General features: G+C 40.6%; 2 protein-coding genes across 2 annotated transcripts; one reads left to right on the forward strand and one right to left on the reverse strand.

Moving 5' to 3' along the window:
* Positions 1-867: 867 nt before the first annotated feature.
* On the reverse strand, positions 868-6,855 carry CD3G (CD3 gamma subunit of T-cell receptor complex). The gene is made up of 6 exons (XM_072613079.1): positions 6,668-6,855; positions 4,618-4,641; positions 3,845-4,084; positions 3,209-3,340; positions 2,929-2,972; positions 868-2,386 (listed from the first exon to the last, which is right to left on the reverse strand). Exons 1-6 carry the CDS (start codon positions 6,732-6,734, stop codon positions 2,321-2,323), a joined length of 573 nt encoding a protein of 190 aa, XP_072469180.1. The 5' UTR covers positions 6,735-6,855; the 3' UTR covers positions 868-2,320.
* A 302-nt stretch (positions 6,856-7,157) lies between these two features.
* Positions 7,158-24,992, forward strand: CD3D (CD3 delta subunit of T-cell receptor complex). Its single transcript, XM_072613078.1, has 6 exons — positions 7,158-8,707; positions 18,760-18,786; positions 20,299-20,520; positions 20,990-21,121; positions 24,514-24,557; positions 24,830-24,992. The coding sequence occupies exons 1-6, from the start codon at positions 8,623-8,625 to the stop codon at positions 24,893-24,895; spliced, it is 576 nt and encodes a 191-aa protein (XP_072469179.1). The 5' UTR covers positions 7,158-8,622; the 3' UTR covers positions 24,896-24,992.
* The last annotated feature ends 916 nt before the right edge of the window (positions 24,993-25,908 follow it).

Here is a 25,908-nt window from a genome sequence, read left to right on the forward strand (position 1 = left end):
CAGAGTGTGGGAAGGGCAGTTGTGGGAAATAAGCCTGGAAAGGTGAGTTAGAACCGGATTGTGAAGGACTAAAATGCCAAACAGAAGAGACAACAGAGAGTCACTAGAGCTTGTGGAACAGGGGAATAACATAGTTGAGCTGTGCTTTAGCAACATTATTTTGGAGGATGGATTGTATGGAGGATGAATTGGAGAAGGATGAGACTGAACTGGGGACTGGTTCAGGAACTGGTTAATAAACCTGATAAGAATTTTGAAGGCCTGAACTAGGGTGATGGTGATGGCTATATGAACTGAGAGAAAGGAATGGATATGGTCGATGTTATTAAGGTAAAATTGATAATACTTGTCAACTGAATAGATATGTGGATGAGATTATTAGGAATCTGAGGATAATAATAACAGCTAACATTTATATTACACCTACTATGTGCCAGCCACTGTGCTAAGTGCTTTATGAACGTCTCACAGATGCTCACAGCAGCCCTGGGAGGTCGATATAATTACTATCCACATTTGTATAGATGAGGAAACTGAACTAAACAGAGGTTAAGTGTCTTGTTCAGATCATATGGCTAGTAAGTGTCATCAGATCGGAGCTCATATGTTCCTGATTCTAGACCTTGTACTCTATCCACTGCACCACTGAAGATGCAAACCTGGAAGACTCCTCCTTAGTCAGAAACAGGGAAGTTGGGAAGGCGGGTGGCTTTGGGGAATGAGTTTTGTGTTGCATATTTTGAGTCTGAGATGCCTTTGGCACATCTAGTTCACTAGACTAGTAGTCTAGACTAGTAATTCTAGTGATTTTGGGACTGAGTTCAGGAGAGAAATTAGGACTGGATATAGATTTGTGATCACATGGCATGGAATGAAAAAGCATTTATTAAACACTTATGGTATATCAGGTCATATGTGCATAGATGATAAATGAACTCTTGGGAACTAATAATAAGCTCATGGAGAGTGTAGAGAGAAAAGAGAAGGACTAGGATAGAGCATTGGGATACAACCATAGATAGGGGGTAGCATATACATGATGATCCAGCAAGAGCTCAAAAGGAACAGCTGAAGACCTTCAAGTACTAAGGAAATGTGAACTCTTATTAAAAAGCAGCAGCACAAATTTACAGTCAGGAGACCTGAGACTGAATCCCCAGTCTGCCACCTAATAACTATAGGATAATGGGCAAGTCACTTCCTGTAGTCTGCCTCTTACTGTGATAAACCTTAGCTTGCTTCAGGATGCAGCTGAGATGTCACCTCCTAAGTTCAATGCCATAGGTTCAAATTCCACCTCTTTCTATGTGAATTTGGGCAAATAACTCACTTTACCTCCATGGGCCTCAGTGTTTTACACAGAAAATGAGGAGATTGGACTAGATGGCTCCTGAAAGTTTCATCTGTTTTTAGTTCTATGATCCTGTGAAATGAATTCCCTGATTTTCAATTTTTTCATCATCGAATGGCAGTAATCATAATTGTACTACCTACTTGAAAGGATGGTTGTGAGAATCAAATAAGGCCTTGTCTAGAAAGTGTTTTATAAACCTGAAAGTGCTGTGCAAATATAAATTATTATAAAGCACTGTTGAAGAGTTCAAAGTGATACGCACAGGAGAGGCCTCATTTGCTATTCCTTCCATCTTTCCTTTTCAGACAATGACCTACCAGTAGGTGGCACACGTGAGACACAGCCCAAGGTGGCCTTTTGTGAAGGGAGCAAGATACAAGAGGTGCTGGAAAGGAAGTCAGCTTCCATGCCAAACCTGACTTAGATATGCCAGAATCTCCTCTCTCTCCATCTTCCCATCATCCGTGGGGCCCTAAATGCTTTAAACCGAAGTCAGACATTGGCCTTGATTTCCGAAAGTCTCCCTGCCAGGGTTGGCCAATTGAAAACAGAAACAGCTAGTTAAAGAAACCAGGACTGTTTTCTTTATCATTTTCAGACTTTGCCTTCTGGAGCAGAGTGCTTCTAAACAATTGAGTAATGCGTATTTATTCAATGCCTAGAATGCTCCAGGCACAGTTGGAGAAGAATTTGCAGGTACACAGTGTTTTTGAAAAGCCCTTAAGAGCAAACTACCAAGAAAATCCACACTGGCCCTGGCACTTTGGGAAGGGGGCTGCCCCAATCAGTCCAACCACACAGCTTGTGCTGGGGCTCAGAGGAGCCCCATCAGTGGAGATCAGGAGGGATGGATAGTTACAATCACATTAGAAAAGGGGAACCTTATTTACAAGCAGTCAGAATTGCAGAGGTAAGGGTTCTAGGTTTTGGGGAATAGGAAGGCACCATTGGGTTGAGCCTGGGAGCTCACTTCTTCCGGGGATGACTCCCTTGAAGGTGGCTGTATTGGTCATCTTCTCGGTCTCTGAGCGGCTGAAATGGAAGAACAAAATCAGCAACTTCTTTTCTACATTCTCTCATTCATTCGTTCACCAAGTGTCTACTATGTGCAAAGACTGTCTAGAACTGAAGGAGAGATAGAACACAACCCTTGTGAACCTCTCTCTCTCTCTCTCTCTCTCTCTCTCTCTCTCTCTCTCTCTCTCTCTCTCTCTCTCTCTCTCTCTCTCCCTCTCCCTCTCCCTCTCCCTCTCCCTCTGTGGGGTGTCCCAAAAGTCTTACAGTATTTAAAAGCTTGTTAGCATGTATTAAAGCTTAAAACTTCACTCAGACTTTTTGGGTTGCCTCATATATCACTCTTTTAAATTTTTTCCCTGGACTTTGACCTAAGTTTCTCTTTATCTCAGCATTTCTTGGGGGGAGAGAGGGAAGAGGAGAGAGAGAGCACTCAAGTTCCTGGTATATCCTAAGCATTTCCTGCTCTGAGCTGAAACTTTTGAGTCACTAGCTTCAAAATTTAAAGGCTTTGTTCCCAGCTAGTCCTACCAGAGGCTCTATCATCTCCCATTACTCACCTGGTAAAGCTGGTCATTAGTCAGCAGAGTCTGTTTGTCTGAAGCTACGCAAAAGAAGACAGAGGGACAATCAGTGGGAGTCAGACCCTAGGAAAGACAAGCAAGCCCAGGGACATTCCCCCTTCTTCTTGTCTTACATAGACAAAAATCACTCCTAGCCAGGCCTGCCCAAAAAAGACACCAAACAACTTTTCTGTGAGTACCTCCAGGTCTCAAGAAACTTATGTAACTAAAAGAAATGGATTGTTTCTACCTGGTCTACCAGGACTCTGTCCCTTACCTCTTGACTGCCGCACTCCATCTTGCCCTGCAATGAAGTAGACGCCAACAGCAAGGAAGAAAACAGTGATGATTTCAGCTAAGATAAAACCTGATAGAGTGGCTCCATCCAGCTTAATACAGTTTTGGCACACTGAGAGGAAGGAGAAGGAAAAATACCTTTAAAAGATATTGACAAATATTCTCCTTGGTAACTTCTGTGTCCTCATTGTCCCATTGTAGAGTATTAAGAACTACTTGAAAAAAAATCACTGGACAATGTACTTATTGCCTTTTAATTTTCCCCTGACACATACTGAATACCACTTTTAAGATTTCTGTGGAAAAGCAGACTGTCTAGATCCTTTGCCCTTGGCCCACAGCCTCCTAGCCTATGTTCCCACAGAACCTCCCTCTCTCACCCTCTATCTCTAAACATCTGAGCTGTCCCATCACAAGATTGTGATGTACCCAAGGTAGGGCCAGAGCGTAATAGGGTAAGACAGTCTCCTTTAAGGGAGTTAGGGGGCTGCTGCCTGCTCTAGAGCGTTGCCCATCAGATTTATCACCCAGCTTTGATCAGCTACTAGCTCTTTAGCCCAGCATGACCTTCTCCCTTATTCTTACAAAAAGGAAAAGCAGGAAGAAGATGACATACTTCTGTAATACACGTGAAGTCGGAGAGACTGCTCTGCAGATTCTGTTTCTTTTGTTGAGTTTCTGCACCAATATACGTTTCGGGGGTCCTTGAAGATACTTCCCAGGTTCAACGTTTTCTTTCTTTTCTCTATGACCGTATTCCCTGCAAGCCACTCGATACTTTCCTCCTCTTTCAAGTTACAGGTTAGTAGTGCAGTCCCATCTTGTCGATTATCATCCAAATCCACTGGCTTTTTTCCTGGATTATGAAAAGTTACATGCTTGTGACTGATTTCACCTCTAAAACATGTTCCCTTCCTGATTCATGTGATAACCATTTTCAAGAGAAGATGACTGGAAAATGCTAGAGCCCCATTTTTTAGACATATGGGACACAATTTTGTTCCTCCCCTTCTCTTTTTCTCTTGCCTCCTCCCCACTTCCCATCTGCCCACATCACACAAGGAACAGGTGAATTGACAGAGCCTTAGCCTAATTATTAGAAACTGAGGGGTCTAGGATGAGCAAGTTTCCCCATTCATTTTATTATTGTTTCCTAGGTCACACATATGAAGATGGAAGGGACCTCAGAGTCAATCTATTCAACCCCCTCATTTTACAGATGAGGAAACTAAGGTCTAGGGAGGTTAAAGGACTTGTCCAAGGTCACATAGGTAGTAACTATCAAAGATAGGATTTGAACTCAGCTCTTCTGACTCCTGAATTAGCATTCTTTCCACTATCTGATCTTGCCTACGGTGTATGAGGACACAAAGAAGACATTCCTCCTACCTTGATCTTTCTGGGCCACAATACCTGCAGAGAGAAAGAAATAGAAAGAAAATGGGGTTGAGATCATCTGGGGAAGGCCTGGGTGAAGTATAGATAAGATATGCTCAGGTGGCCCAAATCTTAAACCAGGAGCAATGGGGGGCATTGAGCCTGACTTTTGACTTCCATTTCCAAGTTGGATTCAGGTGCATTTACGTAGTCCAGATCTTTAGCCCTTGAAACCCTGATTGGAGTTGGGGGGGCCCGATGTATATATATCTGCCAAAGGATCAAGATGCATACATTTAAACACCATCCAATAGCACCTACTGTGCTTAGTCCTGGGAAAGATACAGAGTTCAGATGACAGCCCTCTTCTCAGAGAGCTTTTAGTCTTTTAGTTTTTAGAGAGGGACATGACATATATACAAATAAATAGAATTTGAAATAATACATGATAATTGCATAGCTGAGGCACAATGTGTTACATGAGCATATGCTCATATGGCTCCTCAGAGACCTGTTTCAAGTGGAAATCCTAGGTATCCTGTCGGAACTTGCCACCCAATAATCTCTAGATTTGCATTATTATCTGTATGGTGTAGAGATGTCCCAGACATAGAGTACAGACAGCACTAGAAACATCTGAAATCAGGATCACCTCCCAAGAGAGAGCCAATTCTAGTTCTGGTTTCTGGCTCTGAGCCTGGTTCAGGATGATGTGACCCATAGATGGGAGAGAGGGAAGCAGAACCTTTAACCATGCTATTTCTTCTTTCCCGGACATTGAAAGGAAGAGCTGAGACCCCTTACCTCTCAGGCTCAGAAGGTTAAAAGCTAAAATGGCTTGTTGACTTTTCTCTCAGCTCTGCATCAGAGGTTCCTGGGTCTAGATACCCAGTGCCCAAGGTAACTCTGCCCACTGGGCAAGGCAGATATAGAAAGCGCAGGCTGTTAGAGCTATGTGTTTTTACATGACAGGATCAATTATTCTAATGCTTTTCAATCCAATCCTACTGAAGAAACATTGATTGATTAAATGCCTACTATGTGCCAGGCACTGGCTCTGCTGGAGATTACAAAGATATAACAAAAAATACTTCCTGGTCTCAAGGAGCTCCCATTCTATTAGAGGGGAGAAGGAAGATTGGTCAGATAAAACATGAAATGATTATACATGGTTATGTGAACAGGAAGCGATGTCCATGAGCTGAACTTTGAAGGAAGCTAGAGTTCCCTGGAGGTAGAGCAGGAGAAGGAGTACCTTCCAGGAACGGAGGACAACCTCTGCACAGGCACAGAGGTGGGCACTGGAACAGCAAAGGAGAACAAGGTGGGCTTCTTTGGCTGGAGTATAAAGTAAGTGGAGAGGAATCATGTGAAATAAGGTTGGAAAGGTAGAACAGACAGGAGTCAAATTGTGGAAGGCTTTAAATTCTGAGCTGAGGATTTTGTATTTTATAGTAGAGACAAGAGAGGAGGGGGAATGACATTGCTACCCTTTTTCACCAGGTAAATGATTTAGGCAGTTTTGTGGAGGATGGCTTTGAGAGAGGGGAGACAGAATAGCTGGGAGGCTTACAGTCATCCTAAGGCTAGGAAAGATGATTACTTCACTGGTAGTGGAGATGAACCTAGAAACCAAGTGCCCTGACTCCATTAAACCATGCTCAGGTTTAATCTCAACCCTAGCCTTGGGTTCAGGGCCTCTTTGCTTCTTTTGGGGCCCCTGGCCCCACAGCTTTTGGTGTAAGTTTCAAGCCCAAGATGGAGGCTGCAGAGTTCTCTTTCTAGTACATCTGAGAACTCTGGCTTTGTCAGGCTAGATAGTGCCAGGACTGCACAAGCCTCATGAAGGACTGCTGTTCTTCAGGTCCTGTCCTCCATAACCCCTGCCTTCACTGAAGGCCCCTCTCCATGCCCAACTGGCATCGTGTCAGGAAAACTGAGCCCCACCAGTACCCCTCCATGAGTCCAAGCTGTGGTGAGGATCCAAATGTGCCTCACCCTCAGGCTGGGCTCTCCCCCAAGATCCCTTTTTTCCTTTTTGCACCCATTTAAAAGTCCTTACCCTGGAGGAGAATGATGGTCAAGACCAGGCCAGCCAGATGCCAGTCCCACTTCATACTCTGCTTCATGCAGGTCCTTTCCTGTGATAGCAGTTGGGGTATCCTGCTGAGTTGTACCTAGTCTGGCCCCAGCTTTCTTTTGCTGGGCCTTGTGGTAGGGGGTAAGAGTACTAAACCACGGCCTCCTGTGTGAGTGAAAGGGGCTATAGGCAGGGGCAAGAAAAGAGGGCAGCAGGACAAAGCTACTCTTGCTTTGTGCTCTAAGGCAGAGACAAGAGTTGGATGAAATGGAAGGAGTGTGGGGCGGGGCCAGAGTAGGAGGGAGGAGAGATGTGGACTCCCATCTCAGAGCTCAGCTTTTGTGGGGGGAGATAGGGTAAAGGAGAAGGGCCCTGGGATGATTCCGGTTGGGGATGCCCTGCATGTCTCCAGGAATGTCTTTGGCCTCTTCGCTTAGGGAGATCCTCAAATTTCATGACAGTTTGTCATAGTGGTTAAAAAGGGAGACCTGGAATCAAGAGTCCCGGTCAGAACTGGACCCTCATTAGTAAGGTGATAATAGGCAAGTCACTAAACTTTGCAGTTACCTCACTTGTCAAATGAGCACTTTGAAAACTTTAAAATGCTCTACAAATTTGTTTTTAAAAATTATTCTCATTAGACTCTCAACTCCACAGCTCCTGCATTTCTCCACTTCTCTCCATCCAGAGCCGTTATCCTACTTGAGGCTCTAATTAGTTCTCTCCTGGACTATTGCAATAGCCTCTTTTTTCATCTCCCTGCCTCAGGTCTCCTCTCCCTCACTTCAATCCATCCTCTAAGCTGCTCAAATAATTGTCCTAAAGCCCAGGTCTGACTCTGTCATGCTGCCACTAATAAATTCTAGCGACTCTTTGTTACCTTGGGGTCTCCTGGCAGATAGAGCACCAAGCCTGGAGTCAGGAAGACCTAAGTTCAAATTTGGTCTCAGACATTTACTGGATATGTGACCCTGGGCTTATCCCTGTTTACTTCAATTTCCTCATCTGCAAAATGAGTTGTAGAAGGAAATGGCAAGATTTTCCCTGCCAAGAAAATCTCAAATGAGGTCATGAAGAGTTGGACATGCCATGCCAACAACAAAAATCTTTTACCTCCAGGTACAAATGTAAAATCTTTTTTTAGAGTTTAAAGTTCTTCAGATTGGATTCACTCACCTACCTTTCCAGTATTCTTATACATTCCTCCCTTCCACGATCTCTACCAGCTATAATGTCCTCTTTGCTTTCCTCCTATACAACACTTCTAGACGTTTTACTGACCATCACATTACCTGGCTTCTCTGGCTTCAAGTCCCAACTAAAACCCTACTTTCCCCATCTCCCTTAATTCTAGTTTCTTCTCTCTGTTAATTATCTCTAATTTTTCCTCTATATAGTTTGTTCGTACGTAGCTCTTTGCATGTTTTCTCCCCCATTAGATTGTGAGCTCTTTGAATGGAGGGACTGTCTTTAGCCTGTTGTATCTCCAGACCTTACTGTTGTATCCAGCACACAGTAGGCACTTCATAAATGTTTACTGACCAACTATTGCTAATTATAATTATGCAATTTTCATTTCTTTCTATTGCTTCATGTAAGAGAATACCTTGGTCTCAGAGTCTTTACAATCTCAGCACTCTCCCCTTGCTTTGAACACCCCACACTCCTCTTAGAGAGTTCTAGCATATTTCTTTGCCCTCTGTTTCCTCTCTTTACCCAGTATCTGAAGGCTTCCTGCACAGAAAGATCAGTTTGCACCTGCTCCTTTCCTGTCCTCCCTCCCCCAACACTGCTCACTCTGGTGATCTCTCCTCACTCACACTTCAGAAAAGTGGTTGTGAACTTGCTGGGTTCTACCCAGCACCTCTTACCTTTTCTGGAAGGCCTGAGGAATACAGGAAGAGAGTGGGTGGACCTTCATAGAGGCAGCTGGTTCCATGACTGTGCAGAAGATCTACAGGTGGAGTATGAAGCAGGACTTGTGTCTGTCTGGCCTGATCCTGACCATCATTCTTTTCCTGGGTAAGATTTTCAAAATGGGTGGGAAACTAAGGAGAGGGAACTTGGGGAAGGAGCCACTTGTTAGGGTGAGGCATTTTTGGGTCCTCATCCCAGTGTGGCCTCACAAAGGAGTACTTGGAAATTCTTTTTCCATATTCAGAGCCTCAGTTTTTCTGGAGTCCTCCTAGGAGTAAGGGAGGGAGCCACCAGTAAGGGCAGAACCTGAGTAACGTCAATGTCTCGTTTTCCTTCCTTTCCCTTGTGGGGTCTCTGTCTCAGTCTGGCCAAAGCCAGAGACCTCAGATATGCAGAAATATCAAACTCACACCTACTAACCAAGCCAACCCCAAACAAACTCCCTAGTGCAACCCAAACCAGACTAAAACATAATTGGGAAATGTTTAACAAAGTAAACAAAAGTTCCACATAGGTAATATTTCTTTTTGGTTTTCTAAGTGAATATGTGACTTCATGGATCTATTTTTGTTTGAGTTTGACACCACCATATTAGAAGATTCTATTGTCCTCATCTTGGGCTTGATAATTATGGTTCATATTTTAAATACTGTTCTAAGGTTGACAAAGCATGTTGTCTCATTTGACCCTCATAACTCTGTGAAGAAGGTAGTGCACGTATGATTATCACCCCTATTTCAGAGAGAATAAAAATTCCTTGCTCAAGTTCACCTGGCTAATGAAGTGGCAGAACTAGAATTCAAACGCATATCTCTTCCCTCCAAGACTTTTAGTGTTCTTCCACTCTCCCATGGGGATAGACTTTCTAAGTTATTGCTCTCCTGCCAGCGAGTGTGCTGTAAAGAGGACAATCTCAGGGGTTAGGAATCCAAGCTCTGACATTGGTTTACTGTGTATCCCTGGGAAGTTGCTCCATCTTGCTTGAGCTTCAGATTCTTTATCTGTAAAATGAAGAGACTGGACTAGATTTGGGGTTTGTGGATTTTAAAAAATAGGTCGATAACTATATTTAATATATGTGGTTTCCTTTGTGATCATATGTATTTTATGCACTTAAAAACATTATTCTGAGGAGCCCATAAGCTTCATCAGACTTCCCCAGGGGTTCTGGACACAAAAAAGAACCCCTGGGCTATACAATCTCTGGGGTCCCTTCCAGTTCCAAGATTCAACAATTATATACAATTACATTGGCCAATGTTGAATCGCTAGCTCAGATTAACATGGTGCTCAGGATGAGGAATTAAGAGAGAAGTCAACTCGTTCCTTCATCTTTTGGCTTCTTGAGCCTGGGCAAGATGGAGAACACATCCTGCCCTCATCATGGTGCTCAGAAGCCCAAAGACAGAGGATGGGCAGACATTCCATCTCCCCCTTCTCTCTGTGACCTAGCATCTAATCAAATGTCTACTGTTTTCCAGAAAGTAACTATGATTCAGTTGTTTTAGTGTTGGATTTGTGTTATGTGTGTGTGGTGGTGGGGAGTCTTGTATTATCAAGCTAGTAATTTAGAAGGTTGGGACAAATCAAGAGGTGACTTACCCTGGGGTAGCTGAGGTTTCTATGTGAAGTACAGTCATCCCTTCCACATCATGGGGGTCAGTGGTGCAATCTGGAAAATCCCTGTATAATTTTTTGTCCCTTCCTTTGTAACAGAGAAGTTTAAATTATTATGGTATTAGAAGATAAAATATGTTGATATTATATCATACTACACACATATTTTATGTATTCCTGAGTTTCTAAACTTTTTTGTGTTGTTTGCCGGCCTTTACATGTTGTCTGCAGTTTCTGCAAAACTCTCAAGAAGTTCCCATTTAATTTCTTGTGCCAACCTGTGATATATCAAAACCACAATGGGGAAAATTAAGATGTGGAAGAGATAACTATAGTTTTCTGAGAGGTCAGGTACACCTTAGAAATTTGAAAAAGAAGATCTTGGCATCTTTGGCATTTCTAAACCAAGACTTGAAGAATTCAAGAAGCATAGCCTTTTGTATTATATAGATGATGTCCTTGCACTTCATAGTTAGTTCCTGTAGCAAAAGGTCAGAAAATACCATACTATAATTTGAATCTAATAATAATCAACATAGATAAGAACAAAATATTTACATCAGACTCAAGGAGTTCAAAAGACATAGATTTCCTTAAAATCATAGGTTCAGAGCTAGGAGGGACTGTGGGGTCATCCAGCCTATGACCTTCATTTTGCAGATGAGAAGACAAAGCCTCACACTAAGTTGATCTAACTAGAAGATTTACGGATAGCAGATAAACCACTAGTGGAATGTTCACTTGTATAAAAAAGGATATAAAACATACATTTTCCTTAGAGTTTGTGGCAACCAGCTTGGTCTAAGCAAAAGACTAGTTTTGGATAGTACACAGATATTTGAGGGGGTGTGGGAACCTCTGCTAGAGGCAGCTAGGTGGTACAGGGGATACAGCCCTGGGTCTAGAGTCAGGAAGACCTGAATTAAAACTCAGCTGTGTGACCCTGTGCATATTACTTAACCTCAGTTGAGGAAACTGTAAAATGGTAATAATGATAGCACCAACCTTGTAGGTTGTTGTGAGGATCAAATAAGATAATATTGGTAAAACACTTAGCACAGCTCCTGGCACATAGTTGCTAGTCAGTCATTTCAGGCCTGTCTGACCCTTTTGGGGTTTTCTTGGAAAAGACACTGCAGTGGTTTGCCATTTCCTTCTCCAGTTCATTTTGAAGATGAGGAAACTGACACAAACAAGTTTAAATGACACATTCACGGTCATACAGCTAGTAAGTTTCTGAAGCCTGATTTGAACTCAGGATGATGAGTCTTCCTGACTCCAGGCCCAGGGCTCTGTGCACTATGGTGCCACCAGCTGCCCTGGCACATTGTAGTAGGCATTTAATAAATGCTTGTTCCTTTCTCACCCCCCAGTCTCCCTGTTGAACTTTACCTAAGGTAGACAAAGGTAACTGGATGCTCACTTTTGGAATAAACAAATCCTAGCTGTCTTTGAATATTTGGATCATGAATAGCTCAGCTAAGGTTGGAAATAGAGGGATTAGTTTAATTCCTTTGATGTGAGGGGATATTTTTAGCCTCCCTTTCCCTTCTTTCTCTCTGTCTCTGTCTCTGTCTCTGTCTCTCTCTCTCCCTCTCCCTCCCTCTCCCTCCCTCTCTCCCTCTCCCTCTCCCTCTCCCCCCGCCCCTCTGCTAATGTTAACAAAGCTGCACCAAGTATCAAGCAACCAACCAATCAACAAACATTGATTTTGCCCTTACTGTCTCTTGAGCACTATACTAGACATTAGAGTTACAAAGACAAAATGAAACAGCCCTTGACCTCAAGGAGCTTACATTCCTTCAGAAGGAAGTGACAGATAGATCAATGTAAACAGAATAAACTCGAAGTAACTTCACAGAGAAGATCCATCATCTGGAGGGAGCCACAAGGGCATCATGGGGGAAGTAGCGTTTGTGCTGAGCTTTGAAGGAAACTAAGGGAGGGGGGGCATTCCAGGGACAGAAGGCATGGAGGTGGAGAATGAAATGTATCTGAGGAACAGCAGGAAGAAACGAGAGCTTAGGAGAGACTAGGGATGGATATATAGAGCTAGGAATTCTCTGAACGGTGATAATTGGACCCATGAGGACTGATGAAGTGACAAATAAAGAAGGTAGAGTTTAAAAAAAAAGAGAACCCTGGTTAAACCCTGTCATTACAGATAGCTCCTTTGAATTCACACATATAAACTAAGCTTAAAACTAACAAACTCACCCTGAGAGATATTTTGTGATACTAAGATGTCTCCTTTATCTTATCGTAGAGACCAGAATGTCCCTGGAAACCACCTCAGGAAGACATCAATCTAAAAATGGAATTGAGGTTATACAAATGTCAGACATTACTGTGAAGTAAAATGAGTTTTGTTTTTAATTAATTGCAACATGCCCCAGGTAATATCCTAGCAGAATGGTGGTGGTCTGCATGGAAGCTGGGAAAAAGAGAGCTGGTCACAAGAGAGGGATACCCTTGATGACTAATATTGGGTTATTAGACATAAATGTCTCCCACTGGAAAAATGTATAAATTAATATTCTGATGTATAACTCATTTGGTGTGATAGTTACTCTCCAAGAACCTCACTACTCCTGGATAATTGATGAAATGAAATGTCTGAAGTTACATAGCTAAGGAATAAATTTAGATATGTGTTGGCTACACCAGAGTCCTATACTGACTCCCTGAGGTCCGCTATGAGGAACCAATCCCGTTTTAACACCATCTTTTATTTTTTTTAGATTTTTTTTTGTTTTCAAGTTTATTATTTATTAAATTTTAAAACAATCTTTTCTTTTTAAATTTTGAATTCCAAATTCACTCTCTCTCTCCCAGCCCTCCACTGAGAAGGCAAGCAAAATTATATCAATAAATTATCTATGTGAAATCATGTAAAACAGTTCCATATTAGCCATATCACATAAAAAAATAAAAGAAGCAAGAAAATTATACTTCAATTTGCACTCAGAGTTCATCAGTTTTCTCTCTGGAGGTGGATAGAATTTTTTCATCATGACTCCTCTGGAATTGTCTCAGATCACTGTCTTAGAGTAGCCAAGAATTTCATAGTTGATCATCAATAAAATGTTGCTGTTACTGTGTTCAATGATGTTCCAGTTCTTCTCACTTTACTTTGTATCAGTTCATATAGATCTTGCCATGTTTTTTTTTTTTTCTGAAACCACCCCGCTCCACATTTTTTATAGCAGAATAGTACTCCATCACAATCATATGACACAACTTGTTTGGCCATTCGTCAATTGATGAGCATCCCCTAATTTTCAATTCTTGGACATCACAAAAAGAGCAACTACAAATATTTTTGTACATTGAGGTCCTTTTCCTTTTCCTTTGATCTCTTTGGGAGTACAGACCTAGTAGTGGTATTGCTGAGTCAAAAGATATGCACAGTTTTATAGTCCTTTGGGCATAGTTCCAAATTGTTCTCCATTATGGACCAGTATACAACTATGCCAACAATTTATTAGTATTTGTTATTTCTGACAGGTATGAAGTGATTGTTTTAGTTTGTATTTCTCCAATCAATAGTGATTTAGAGCATTTTTGTATGACTATAAATAACTTTGATTTCTCCTGAAAATGGTCTATTCATATACTTTGAATGCTTATCAATTAGGGAATGGCTCCTATTTTTATAAATTTGACACAATTCCTTATGTATTTGAGAAATGAGGCTTTTAACAGAGAAACTTGCTGTAAAAATTTTTGTTATTACTTGTCTGTTACATTTTAGCAAATTGTAGTTTCCCTGATTATCTCTTTTAATTAGTTCTGTTTTTGTTTTTTGCTTTGTCTGAGACCATGATTGTTAATCCTGCCTTTTTTATTTCAGCTGAAGCATAATCTGCTCTGGCCCTTTATTTTAACTCAGTGCCTGTCCATTTCAAGTGTGTCTTTTATAAACATCACGTCTTTGGATTCTGATTTCTAATCTAATCTGTATCTGTTTCTGTCTTATATGTGAGTTCCTCCCTTTCCCATTCATAGTTATGATTACTGTGTGATTACCTTCATCCTATTTTCTTCTGTTTATGCTGCTCTTTCTCTTTTTATCTTGTCCCTCATCAAAAGTCTGTTTCACTGTTGATCACTACTTCCCTTATTCTGTCCTCCCTTTAATCTTCCCTTCCCCCACATCTCTTATCCTCTTCCCCTCTCATATCTCTATTGAATAAGATAGTTTTTTATATCCAGCTGAGTGTGTATATATATTTTTCTCTTTTTGAACCAATTTTGATGAGTGAGGTTCAAGCATTGCCCACTACCCCCCTCTCCATTTCCCCATCCTTTATAAAAGCTCTTCCTTGCAAGCCTCTATTATATGAGAAAAATTTCCTCATTCTACCTCTCCCTTCTCCCTTCTTTTTTCACCTTTTCATTTTTTTGAGATCACCCCAACATAATCAACTCACACTCATGCCCTTTGTTTATGTAGACTCTTTCTAACCGTCCTGATAATGATAAAATTCTTAGGAGTTATATGTATCATCTTCCCATACAGAAATATAAATAGTTTATTGAGTCTTTTATGATTACTCTTTCATGTTTACTATTTTATACCTCTCTTGAGTCTTCTATTTGAATGTCAAATTTTCCATTCAGCTTTTTTTTTTCATCAGGAATGTTTGGAAGTCCTCTATTTCCTTATTCTTTTTTTTTTTTTATTCTGAAAATAATACTCAGTTTTTCTGAGTAGGTGATTCTTGATTGTAGTCAGCCCTCCTGAATATCATATTTCAATCCCTGCACTCTTTTAATGTGGAAGCTGCTAAATCTTGTGTGATCCTGACTATGGTTTCACAGTATTTAAATGATTTCCTTCAGGCTGCTTACAATATTTTCTCCATGACCTGGGCATTCTGGAATTTGGCTATGATATTCCTGGGAATTGGGATCTCTTGTAGAGATTGGTGGATTCTTTCAATTTATGTTTTACCCTTTAGTTCTAGGATATTGGAACAGTTTTCCCTGATAATTTCTTGAAGTATAATATTCAGGTTCTTTCTTTGATCATGGCTTTCAGGAAGTCTAGTAATTCTTAAATTATCTCTCCTTAATTCATTTCCTGATCAGTTGTTTTTCCAATGGTATTTCACATTTTCTTCAATTTTTTAATTCTTTGGACTTTGTTTTATTGTTTCTTGATATATCATGAAGTCATTAGCTACCAGATGTCCAATTCTAATTTTTAAGGAGCTATTAAGTACCAGCAAAGGACCCTCTATAATCTCTTTCTTTTTTATAATTTTAAATTATTTTATTTGTTTTCAGTTTCTACAATCACTTCCATATATTTTAGATTTTTTCTACTCCCTCCCCACTCCTTCTCCAAGATGGCATGCAGTCTTATATAGGTTCTACACATGCATTCCTATTAAATACATTTTCACTTTAGTCAAGTTGCATAGAAGAATTAAAAAGAATGGGAGAAACCATAAGACAAAACAAGACATAACACAAGAGAAAATGGTCTGCTTCATTCTGTGATCCAATTCCATAGTTCTTTTTCTGGATATGGAAGATGTTTTGCCTCAAGAATCCACTGGGAATTTTTTAGGTCCTTGCATTGCTGTGAAGGGCTAAGTCTACCAGAAAAATTTCTCACACACTGTGGTTGTTGCTGTGTACAAAGTTCTCCTGGTTCTGCTCCTTTCGCTTAGTATCAGTTCATATAAGTCCCTCTAGGTCTCTCTGAAGTCTTCCTGTTCATCATTTGTTATAGCATAATAGTATTCCATTGCATTCATCTATCACAACTTGTTCAGTCATTCTCCAATTGATGGGTATCCCTTTGATTTCCAGTTTTTGATCACCACAAAGAGAACTGCTATAAATATTTTTGTACATGTGGGACCCTTTCCCATTTTTATGGTCTCTTTGGGATACAGTCCTAGAAGCAATATTGCTGGGTCAAAGGGTATGCACATTTTTGTAGCCCTTTGGGGAGAGTTCCAAATTGCTCTTCAGAATGGTTGGATCAGCTCACAACTCCACCAACAATGAATTAGTATTCCAACTCTCCCACATCTTCTCCAACATTTATCATCTTCCTGTTTTGTCCTGATAGCCAATCTGATAGGTGTGATGTGGTACCTCAGAGTTGTTTTGATTTGCATTTCTCTAATCAATAGTGATTTTTTCATATGAACATTTTTTTCATATGACTATAGATAGCTTTAATTTCTTCTTCTGAAAACTGCCTGTTCATATCATTTGACCATTTATCAATTGGGTAATGACTTGTATTCTTGTAAATTTGACTCAGTTCTCAGTATATTTTAGAAATGAGGCTTTTTATCACAGACGCTAGTTACAAAAATTCTTTCCCAGTTTTCTGCTTCCCTCCTAATCTTGATTGCATTGGATTTGTTTGTGCAAAAACTTTTCAATTTAATGTAATCAAAATTATCCATTTTGTACTTCATAATGTTCTCTGTCTCTTGTTTGGTCAAAAATTTCTCCGTTCTTCATAAATCAGACAAATACACTGTTCCTTGCTCCCCTAATTTGTTTATAGTATCAGTCTTTATATCTAGAACATGTATGCATTTGAACTTTATTCTTATGTACGGTGTCAGGCATTAATCTCTGCCCAGTTTGTGTCACACTGTTACCCAGGTTTTCCCAGCAATTTTTTATCAAACACTGAGTTCTTTTCCCAGAAACTGGGGTCCTTGAGTTTATCAAACCGTAGATTGCTATATTCATTGACTACTGTGTCTTGAGTACCTAACTTATTCCACTGGTCTATCCTTCTATTTCTTCACCAGTACCAAGTAGTTTTGATGATTGCTGCTTTATAGTACAATTTGAGATCTAGTAGGGCTAGGCTACCTTCCCTAGCATTTCTTTTCATTAGTTTCCTTGATGTTCTGTACCTTTTGTTCTTCCAGATTAATTTTGATATTATTTTTTCTAGCTCTAGAAAATAATTATCTGGTAGTTTGATTGTTATGGCACTGAATAAGTAAATTAATTTGGGTAGAATTGTCATTTTTATTATATTAGCTCAGCCTACCCACGAGCAACTGATGTTTTTCCACTTACTCAGACCTGACTTTATTTGTGCGAAAACTATTTTGTCCTTGTGTTCATATAGTCCCTGAGTTTGTTTTGGCAGGTATACTCCCACATATTTTATAGTGTCTACCATAGCTTTAAATGGGATTTCTCTTTCTATCTCTTGCTGTTGGGCTTTGTTAGTAATATATAGAAATGCAGATGATTTATCTGGGTTTATTTTGTAACCTGCAACCCTATAATCTCTTTCTAAGATGCTGCTGCTGCCAGTGTAGCATTTGCCTCCAAGGCCCATTACTGATATTGCCTCCATGTGCTTTGGGCTGGATCCTACTCCCTGTGTCAAAAACTTCTCCTGCCAATTTCCTAAGTCATCTTAGGCTGGAAAAATGTCTCACTCTGAATCTATACCTCCTTCCCCTCCTGCCTCTTGCCATTGGAAATCTAGGGCCAAACTCATGGAAACTCAATTGAGTTCAATTCAATAAGCATTTATCAAGTACAGATAAGGGTTACATTAAGCTGCTGTCAGAGGGGCATGACCTCTGTCCTTGAGGAATTTATTTTTAAAATAGATTGTTTTGTTGATTTTTTTTTTTTACATCACCAATATTGTCTCCTGTATCTCCTTCAGGGATCCATCCCTTATAACAAAGTTGTTTTTTTTTTTTTTAGAGAAGTGAAAAAAAATCAATCAGCACTGTGAAAAAAAATTAATGTTGTAAACAATATTCCACACCTGTGGACCCCCACTCCTACTAAGGATCAAGAAAGTGTTTTCCTTGAGTTTATAATTTTGTGTGTGTGTGTGTGTGTGTGTGTGTGTGTGTGTGTGTGCGTGCAGCAGGGAAGGCTTAGATTTTTCATTTTCGCTGATATATATACATATACATATATATATATATATATATATATATATATATATATATATATATATATATATATATATATATATATATATATATATATATATATATATATATATATATATATATATATATATATGGTTTTTTCCTTAATATAATATAAGGAACTTCTAAGGAGATATGGAGGGGAAGGAAAGAAAAACAAAATTGTTGAACCAAATGGAAAAGGCTTGTGTTTGCCCTTTGTTGCCGAGGAAGACCATGCCATTAGAGAAATGATGACATGACTTTCACTTGACTTTGTTCTGAGTGAGGGCTGTACAGGTTACCAGCCTCACTTCTCCTCCAGAACCATCTGAATCCAGTGACCAGATATTCATCAGGATGACTGGAGATGACTCAGGATGAGGCAATGGGGGTTAAGTGACTTGCCCAAAGTTACACAGGTATTGAATGTCAAGTGTCTGAGGTGAGATTTGAACTCAGGTCCTCCTGACTCCTGCACTGGTGCTGTATCCATGGTACCACCTAGCTGCCCTGAAATGGAAAAGGCACCTCAGGACTGTTAGGGCACTTTTTTGTATGTTTTGAATAGATTGTGCCTAATTGAATCTGTGTTCTTTCTTTCCACAGACTTTGTGGTCCAGGCAGATGATAGAGGTAAGTTATTTGGATTCTCCAACTCTGGGAAGACAAAATATTACTGGATTTTAAAGAATTAGAGCCTGTGAACAGTGGGAGTTGAGTGGTTTGGAGGTGATGGACTCCACCTCAAATCCTTAAGGTCTCTGCAAGCCATGGCATGCCCTTATCTCACCCTGACCAAGGGAGATTCTTCCAGTGTTTTAGGCTTTTTTTGGGAGGGTGGAGTGAGGCGGGGATGGGGGAGGTGTGAGTGGAGACTAATGAGAGAAAGGGAGTATGCATGTTTTATGGATCATCCTGTAAAATAGGGGCATTCTGGTTGGAGAGGTGGTATAATTGGAGAAATGTCTTCAGCAGGGGCCTGTCTGCCTCAATCTTCAATTAAAGTCCTTTTCCTACTTTAAATCTGTGCTCATTTCCTCCTGGAAATCTTTCCAGATCAAGCTAATCCAACTGGGGACATTTATCCTGAAGAAGAGAAGGTTTAGGGAGGCCATGAGAGCTGTCTTCAAGTACTTGAAGGGCTGTCATGGGGAAGAAGAGTAAGACTGAATGCTTGACCCAGAGGCTGGGTAGGAATTACAAAGAAGCAAATTTTGGCTCTGTCTCTATCCCAAAGTGACTGTGGGCTCTCTCTCTCACTGGGAGCCTTCAGGCAAAGGCTGGGGGATTCTCTTATGCGGTGAGCTCCCTCTCCCTTCCCCCTCACCAGTGCACATTTACTCAGTTTGTATTATGTCTTTGTATTTATTCTGCTTTTTGAGTGACTGAAAGTCCATTCCGTCTGCCTAAGTTCTGTCTGTCTCATTAGATTCCTTCCTTCCTTCTTTCCTTCCTTCTTCCTTCCTCCCTCCCTCTCTTTCTCCCTTCCTGCTCCCCTTTTTTTCTGTAACACATATACAGTCAACCAATGTAGATTCCCCACATTGGTTATGTCCAGATATGTGTTCCTCAGTCTGCACTCTGAGTCTTTCACCTTGCCTGTCAAGGGGTAGTAACATTCTTTATCCTAGAGGATTCCAAGTCCTCTAGCATCATGGCTGACAGCTGTGTTTATCAGAATTCTTAAATAACTCATAATAATATATATTATATATAATAACTTAAATAACTCAATGTTGTTATTGCACAAATTATTCTCCTGCTTTTGCTTATACTTTACTTTGCATCAGTTCATGGAAGTCTTCCTAGGTTGCTCTGAAACCATCCCTTTCATAATTTCTTACGGCATAGTAGTATTCCATCACATTCATATACCATAATTGGTTTAGACATTCTCTAACTGAGGTATATCATTAAACTTTGATCTTCTTGGAGAATAGGGACTATGCCTCTTCCTTTCTCTGTACCTACAGAAAACACATGATGAGGACTCAATCCCTGATAGTTATTGGCTGTCGACTCATTAACAGGAATGGCAGAAGTGAAGAATAGTCCTTTCCCTGCTTTCTTCACTTCCCCCTATCTTTCTCCCCACTTTGCCTCTTGGCCATAGGGGCCACGTAATTGTAATTTTTGTTTCCTTAGACAAATCCTTATCCATATCAGTGGTGGAAACTGAAGACAAGATCTTTCTGAAGTGCAACAGCACAGAATTCTCATGGAATGTCTTTGGGGAATCATCAGAAAAGGAACATCCAAACAATACAAGGGCGGACTTGGGAAAAAAAACTCAGGATCCCAGAGGAATATATCAATGTACTAATGAGAAGAATAAGGACTCTCCTAAACTGCATGTTTATTTTCGAAGTATGAGCATCAATCCCTTCCCTATGTTTACCTTACCCCCTGACCCCTTCCTTCCTAGTTGTAATGACTGTGAGCTTCTTGGTTGGGGGATGAGGGGAGCTCTGTATGGTAAGGGCTGGAATCCAAATCTTCCTGAGCTGAGATAGTAATCCATATGATCTAAAACATACCTTCCATGGTCCTGGGAGTAAGAAAGAAAGCTAGGCTCTCTGGATGAGGTCTAGTGAGTCAATTTAGGGCCTGGAGCTTCTGGCATGATGAAGAAAACTGTCTTGTTCATCCCTCCCAAAGCTGAGAGCTCCAGATGTACCCCATAGATTTTTGGGATGAGAGATTATTGTGAGGGAGAAGTGGGGGGGATAGCTAGGTCTTGCACTGGGCTGAGGCCTCTGTCTTGAGGTGGGCAAAGGGGTCCATCAGGGAGCATTTTCTGACATTGAGGGAACATCTGTTTTTTTCCTCCCTACAGTGTGCCAGAACTGTGTGGAATTGAACACGGGCTCCCTGATTGGTGTTCTCATTGCTAACGTTATTGCCACTGTTATTCTGGCTATTGGAATCTACTGCTTTGTAGGGCATGAGGAAGAGTATCTTCCAGCAGGTGAGTTGGAGCAACTCTGACATGCACAAGATAATGCAAGAGGAAGGGGACAAAGTAGGCATCTGTTAGGTTCAACTGTTCATAACCAAGATTTTCCATAAGGTTCCTTCCAGGTTTTCCCCTGCTACCAGATTAATTTCTTAATATGAAACTTTATTGTGAGGGTTCATCAAGACCCATGAGGGTGGTTATGCATGTCCTTTATCAAGGGGTCAGAGAACAGGCTCATCCCTACATGTTTTCCTTGGGATATTCTCCCTCCCCCATCATGTTATTCTACTGTTTAATCACCATTGCCTACAGAATAAATTTAATCCAGCAAACACTTATTAATTACCTACTCAGTGTAGGTATTAGAAGTTCATAGATATGATATAGATCCCACCTTCAAAGAGTTTATAATCTAATATGAGCAAAGTAAGAAATAGATACAGATCACAAAACTATAAAGGAGATGTCCAGAAAAAGAAGTAAGGTCAATTTAATCAGGGAGATACCATTTCCAGTTTCAGTAAGTGAGCAGGGGCTAGGGGACAGACAAGGCTTCACAAAGAAAGAAATGACACATGAGAAAAAAGAGAGGACCTTGAACAGACCAATATGAGGGCAAAGGCATGGAGACTAGAAAAGAAAGCTGCATGGTATAAACACCAAATTAGGAATGAAGAGACATGGGTTAAAGTATCAGTTGTGATGCTTACTTGCTGTGTTGATCTTGGACAAATCACTTGAATGGCTTGGTGTTTCAATTTCCTCATATGAAAATGAGGGGGTTGGAATAGATGATTTCTATAGTTCCCCCCATTAGCTCTGCCAAACCATGACTCTAAGGCAATTTGAGAACAGAAGACTGAAAGCAGTCTTGTTTGGGTATAATGTAGGATACACCAAGTCTGATATAAGAATGAAATAGCATGGGATAAAACTGGAAAACCAGCAGGAACCAGATTGTGGAGGTCTTGAGTTCCAGTGTCAAGAGTTTATTCTATGTTTGCTAGGTAATAAACACTGAAAGTTTTTGAGCAGAGGTGGTACATTATTTGGGCAGCAGTGTCATGGATGGATTGGAAGAAGACTAAATTGGAGTCAGGGAGAGCTGATAGGTCATCATAAGAGTCTAGGCAGTAAGGGATGAGAGCCTTAACTAGCATGGTTGCAGTGAGAATAGAAAGAAAGGGACAGATTACAGAGCTGTTGCTGGAGTGGAATCAGTAGGACTTGGTCACTAACTGGATATAGACAATAAGGAAGAAGGAAGAGTCAATTTTGACTCTGAAGTTACTACTTTGGGTTACTGGGAAGATGATGGTACTATCAACAGGAATAAAGGTGATGGGGAAAGAATGAGTTTAGGGGGAAGATAAATTCAGTTTTGGACATGTTACATTTGAGAGGTTGGCAGGACAATATGTTAATAGTAATTATTTAAATAACTATGGGAGTAGATGCATCTAATAAGGGGGAAAGTGTAGAAAGAAGAGAGGGCCAAAGATCTAACCTTGGAATAAATTAATGATTAGTTAGGGGGAGAGGGCTGAGTAAACAATAAGGATGAAAGAGGAGTAAGTAGTCAGAAAGATGATAGAAGAACCATGTGCACAGAAACCAAAGGAGGATATTGGGTGTCAAGAAGGAGGAAGTGTTTAACAGGATACACAGAGAGGTCGAAGAATGAAAGACAGACTAGGTTAGCAATAAGGTAATCATTAGTGTTCTTGGAGAAAACTGTTTTAGTAGTATAGTAAGGAACAGAAGTCAAATTACAAGAGGATGAGGAATGAGTAGATGGTGAGAAAGTAGAGCCAGCCTATGTAGACCATTCTTTTTGGCCCTGAAGGGGGAGGAAAGCATATGACAGGTCATGAGATTATAGATTTAAACTTGGAAAACATCTCATATCTAGTCCAACAGCTTCATTTTACATTACAATTACCTTGTAATTTTTGCTTCCCTACGAGGAAACTGAACCCCAGAGAAAGGCAGTGACTTGCTCAAAATCACGCATTGTAGTATACAGCAGAGCTAGGATTTGAACCTAGATCCTTCAACTCCAAATCCAGCATTCTTTACACTACCTCCTCCTGCCTGTTTGGTTGGTGAAGTCAAGGGAAGTTTGGTGTTGTTTTTTTTAGAATAGAGGAGATCTGAGAATACTTATAGATGAAAGGAAGGAACCAGAAGAGAGGAGAGATTAAAGATACATGAAAAAGAGGGGATGATAGATGAATGAATGAGTGAAAGAGTGAGTAAAAAAGCATTTATTAAGATGTAGATGGAATGAGATTAAGAGAACAGTGGCATTTACTGAAGGGCAGGAGTTAGTCCTCACAAATTAAGATTACTATTTCTTCTTCTGAAACTAGGTAAGGACATTGAGAGAGTTAACAGAATGGAGGAACGAAGGTTAGGAAATCCACATTAGATAGCCTCAATCTTCTAAATAAAGTAGGAAGTAAGGATATATTCTGAGAGTGATCTAGAGAGGGTAGAGCTGGGGACTTGAAGAAAAAAGATAGAGTTACCACTGTTAAATCGTCAACAGGTTAAGATGCAAGGTGGTCTATAATTCATCTCTCTTACCAAGTCCTATCAATCAACGGCCTTTTATTAAGTGCCTACCTTGTACCAGTATTTACTCTCACATACTTTATGTGCCGTCTAACTAGACTACTGTCCGTTCTCTAAAATCCTCCTAGATATTTATACTTCCATGCCCCTGCTGTTCTATACTCCTCAAATGCCCTCTTCCCATCACATCTCCCTTCCATCTATTGACAGCCTATTGATCCAGCTCAAACTCTATGCCTTTCATGACTTCCTTAGTTGGAGGTGATTTCTCCTTTATTTGATTTCATAATGTTCTATATTACTCATCTACTTATCGTCTTCTAATTTACATTTATTTGTGTACATTCTTACGAGAAGCTGTGCATTATAGTGGATAGAGCCTGATCTCAGAGCTAGAAAGACCTGGGTTCAAGTCCTACCTTTGGCAAACTGGCTTTGCATCACTAGAAATTCTTAGCAGTTCTCTACAGAGAAGGTGCTTTGGTACAGGGAGCTTCCTCTTGGGAATTTTCTATATGAATGAAGTTACAGATCCAGTTCCTATCCCTACATGTCTTATTTTCCTTATAGATTTTCAATTCCTTGAGGATAATAATAATGTCTTATTAATCTCTAATAGTTGCTTAATGTTTATTTAATAATGAATAAATAAGATCAACCCAAAGGAAGTAAAGGTTATAGGATGGTAAGGGCTTCAGCACTCTGCAAATGTTTCTGAGTGGATTTATAGGCAGACTTTGGGATTCAGTCCTTTCCAGCCATGTCCTGGACATCTGTGGGCTATCTCCTACTGACCCTCCTTCTCTGGGTTTCTCTTTGACCAGCTTTTGACAAGCAGAGTCTGATGCAGAATGATGCGCTCTACCAGGTGAGTAACGAAGAGGGATAAGAGTGGGAGGGATGAAATTGAGTCTAGAGGATTAAAGAGATTTGACACTGCATTGTAAGGGGTGGGGCATCAGGAGTCAGACTGGGAATTTAGTAACAGATGGCATGGGAGGAGCATGAACACATAGCTTTGATTTCTTTGAGGTCTCTGGATTGTGAAGAGATTTCTTCTTTTTCAAAAGAAGAAACACAAGAAATTAAAAAAAAAAAAAACTACCCCGGACCTTACTTTCTTTTCTCTTTATCTTTTAGCCACTCAAAGATCGAGATGACAATTCGTATAGCCACATTGGAGGCAAACGGCCTAGGAATAAGTGAGCGCTGGAACTTATGACTTGGAACAGCACTCCAGCTACATACTAACAACTGTCTTTCCCAGTTATTTAGTCAATAAAATTCTTCACTATTTCACTCAGTCAATGCCTACTTGGGCTCTGCGTGGTTCCTGAAAAGGGGATGGGGAATATGCTAGTTCTTTCAGGCCTCTCTCCCTCTTGCCGCAATGAGTTCCTGCCTCATCCCTGCCTTTCTTCTCTCCAGTGTAGACAGGATGATGGTAGCTAGTCATTCCTAATCCAGCTTTCTAGTACCTAGTCTAGTCCTGGACTATCCCCATGGCTTTAAGACTAGGAACAAATAATATACCTTTTCCCCCTCTGCCTCATCTTTCCCCCATAGCTCCATCCCTAGCTCTTCCTGTGATCTCCTTTGCTCCAGCTGGGTGTAGGGTTCTGAGTTCCTGTAGCAGGGCCACATAAGCAGTAGTGGTTTCCATGACGTCACGAGCAGGAAAAACATCAAGGGGACCCTGAGGACTCAGTTCCTGTTGAAACTCATGTGGGAGGGGAGAAGAGGTAAACACTTTTCTAGTCTCAGCTGAAGGGCGGATGTCAGCTTTGTTCTCCATCTCATCTCTGGGCTTCTTCTCGTTTCTTGCCCTAATTCTATTCTCCTCTTGGCTCCCACAAACCTGGCTCCTGAATTAGGGCTATAGCATTAAAGAATTACCCCTGACAGATGTGAACAGGCAGTGTTCAAAGGAGGAAATATAAACTTTAGCATCTATCTGAAAAAGTGCTCCAAATCCCGAATAAGAGAAGTTAAAATTAAAACGACTCAGGTTCTATGGCATAATCCTATAATTGTTTACGATAACAAAAGATGAAAATAGCCATCATTGAAAGGGTGGGGGGAGGATGGGCACACTCATGTATTGTTGATGGAACTATGGACTGTTTCGATAATTCTGGAAAGCAATTTGGAACTTTACCCTTCCTCCCAAATCAAGAAACTGTATGTGAGGTAATACTAAGCAGACACCCCCAAAAGGC

Source organism: Notamacropus eugenii, chromosome 5 (assembly GCF_028372415.1).
Source record: "Notamacropus eugenii isolate mMacEug1 chromosome 5, mMacEug1.pri_v2, whole genome shotgun sequence".
NCBI classification, from domain to species: Eukaryota; Metazoa; Chordata; class Mammalia; order Diprotodontia; family Macropodidae; genus Notamacropus; species Notamacropus eugenii.

Coding starts and splice junctions, on each gene's coding strand:
- CD3G (XM_072613079.1), bottom strand. CDS start 6,734: ATGAAGCAGAGTATGAAGTGGGACTGGCATCTGGCTGGCCTGGTCTTG. Junction 3,341..3,844: donor ACTTCACGTGTATTACAGAA/GTATGTCATCTT, acceptor CCTTCCTCTCAG/TGTGCCAAAACTGTATTAAG. Junction 2,973..3,208: donor TGGAGTGCGGCAGTCAAGAG/GTAAGGGACAGA, acceptor TCTTTTGCGTAG/CTTCAGACAAACAGACTCTG.
- CD3D (XM_072613078.1), top strand. CDS start 8,623: ATGACTGTGCAGAAGATCTACAGGTGGAGTATGAAGCAGGACTTGTGT. Junction 18,787..20,298: donor GGTCCAGGCAGATGATAGAG/GTAAGTTATTTG, acceptor TTGTTTCCTTAG/ACAAATCCTTATCCATATCA. Junction 21,122..24,513: donor GGAAGAGTATCTTCCAGCAG/GTGAGTTGGAGC, acceptor CTCTTTGACCAG/CTTTTGACAAGCAGAGTCTG.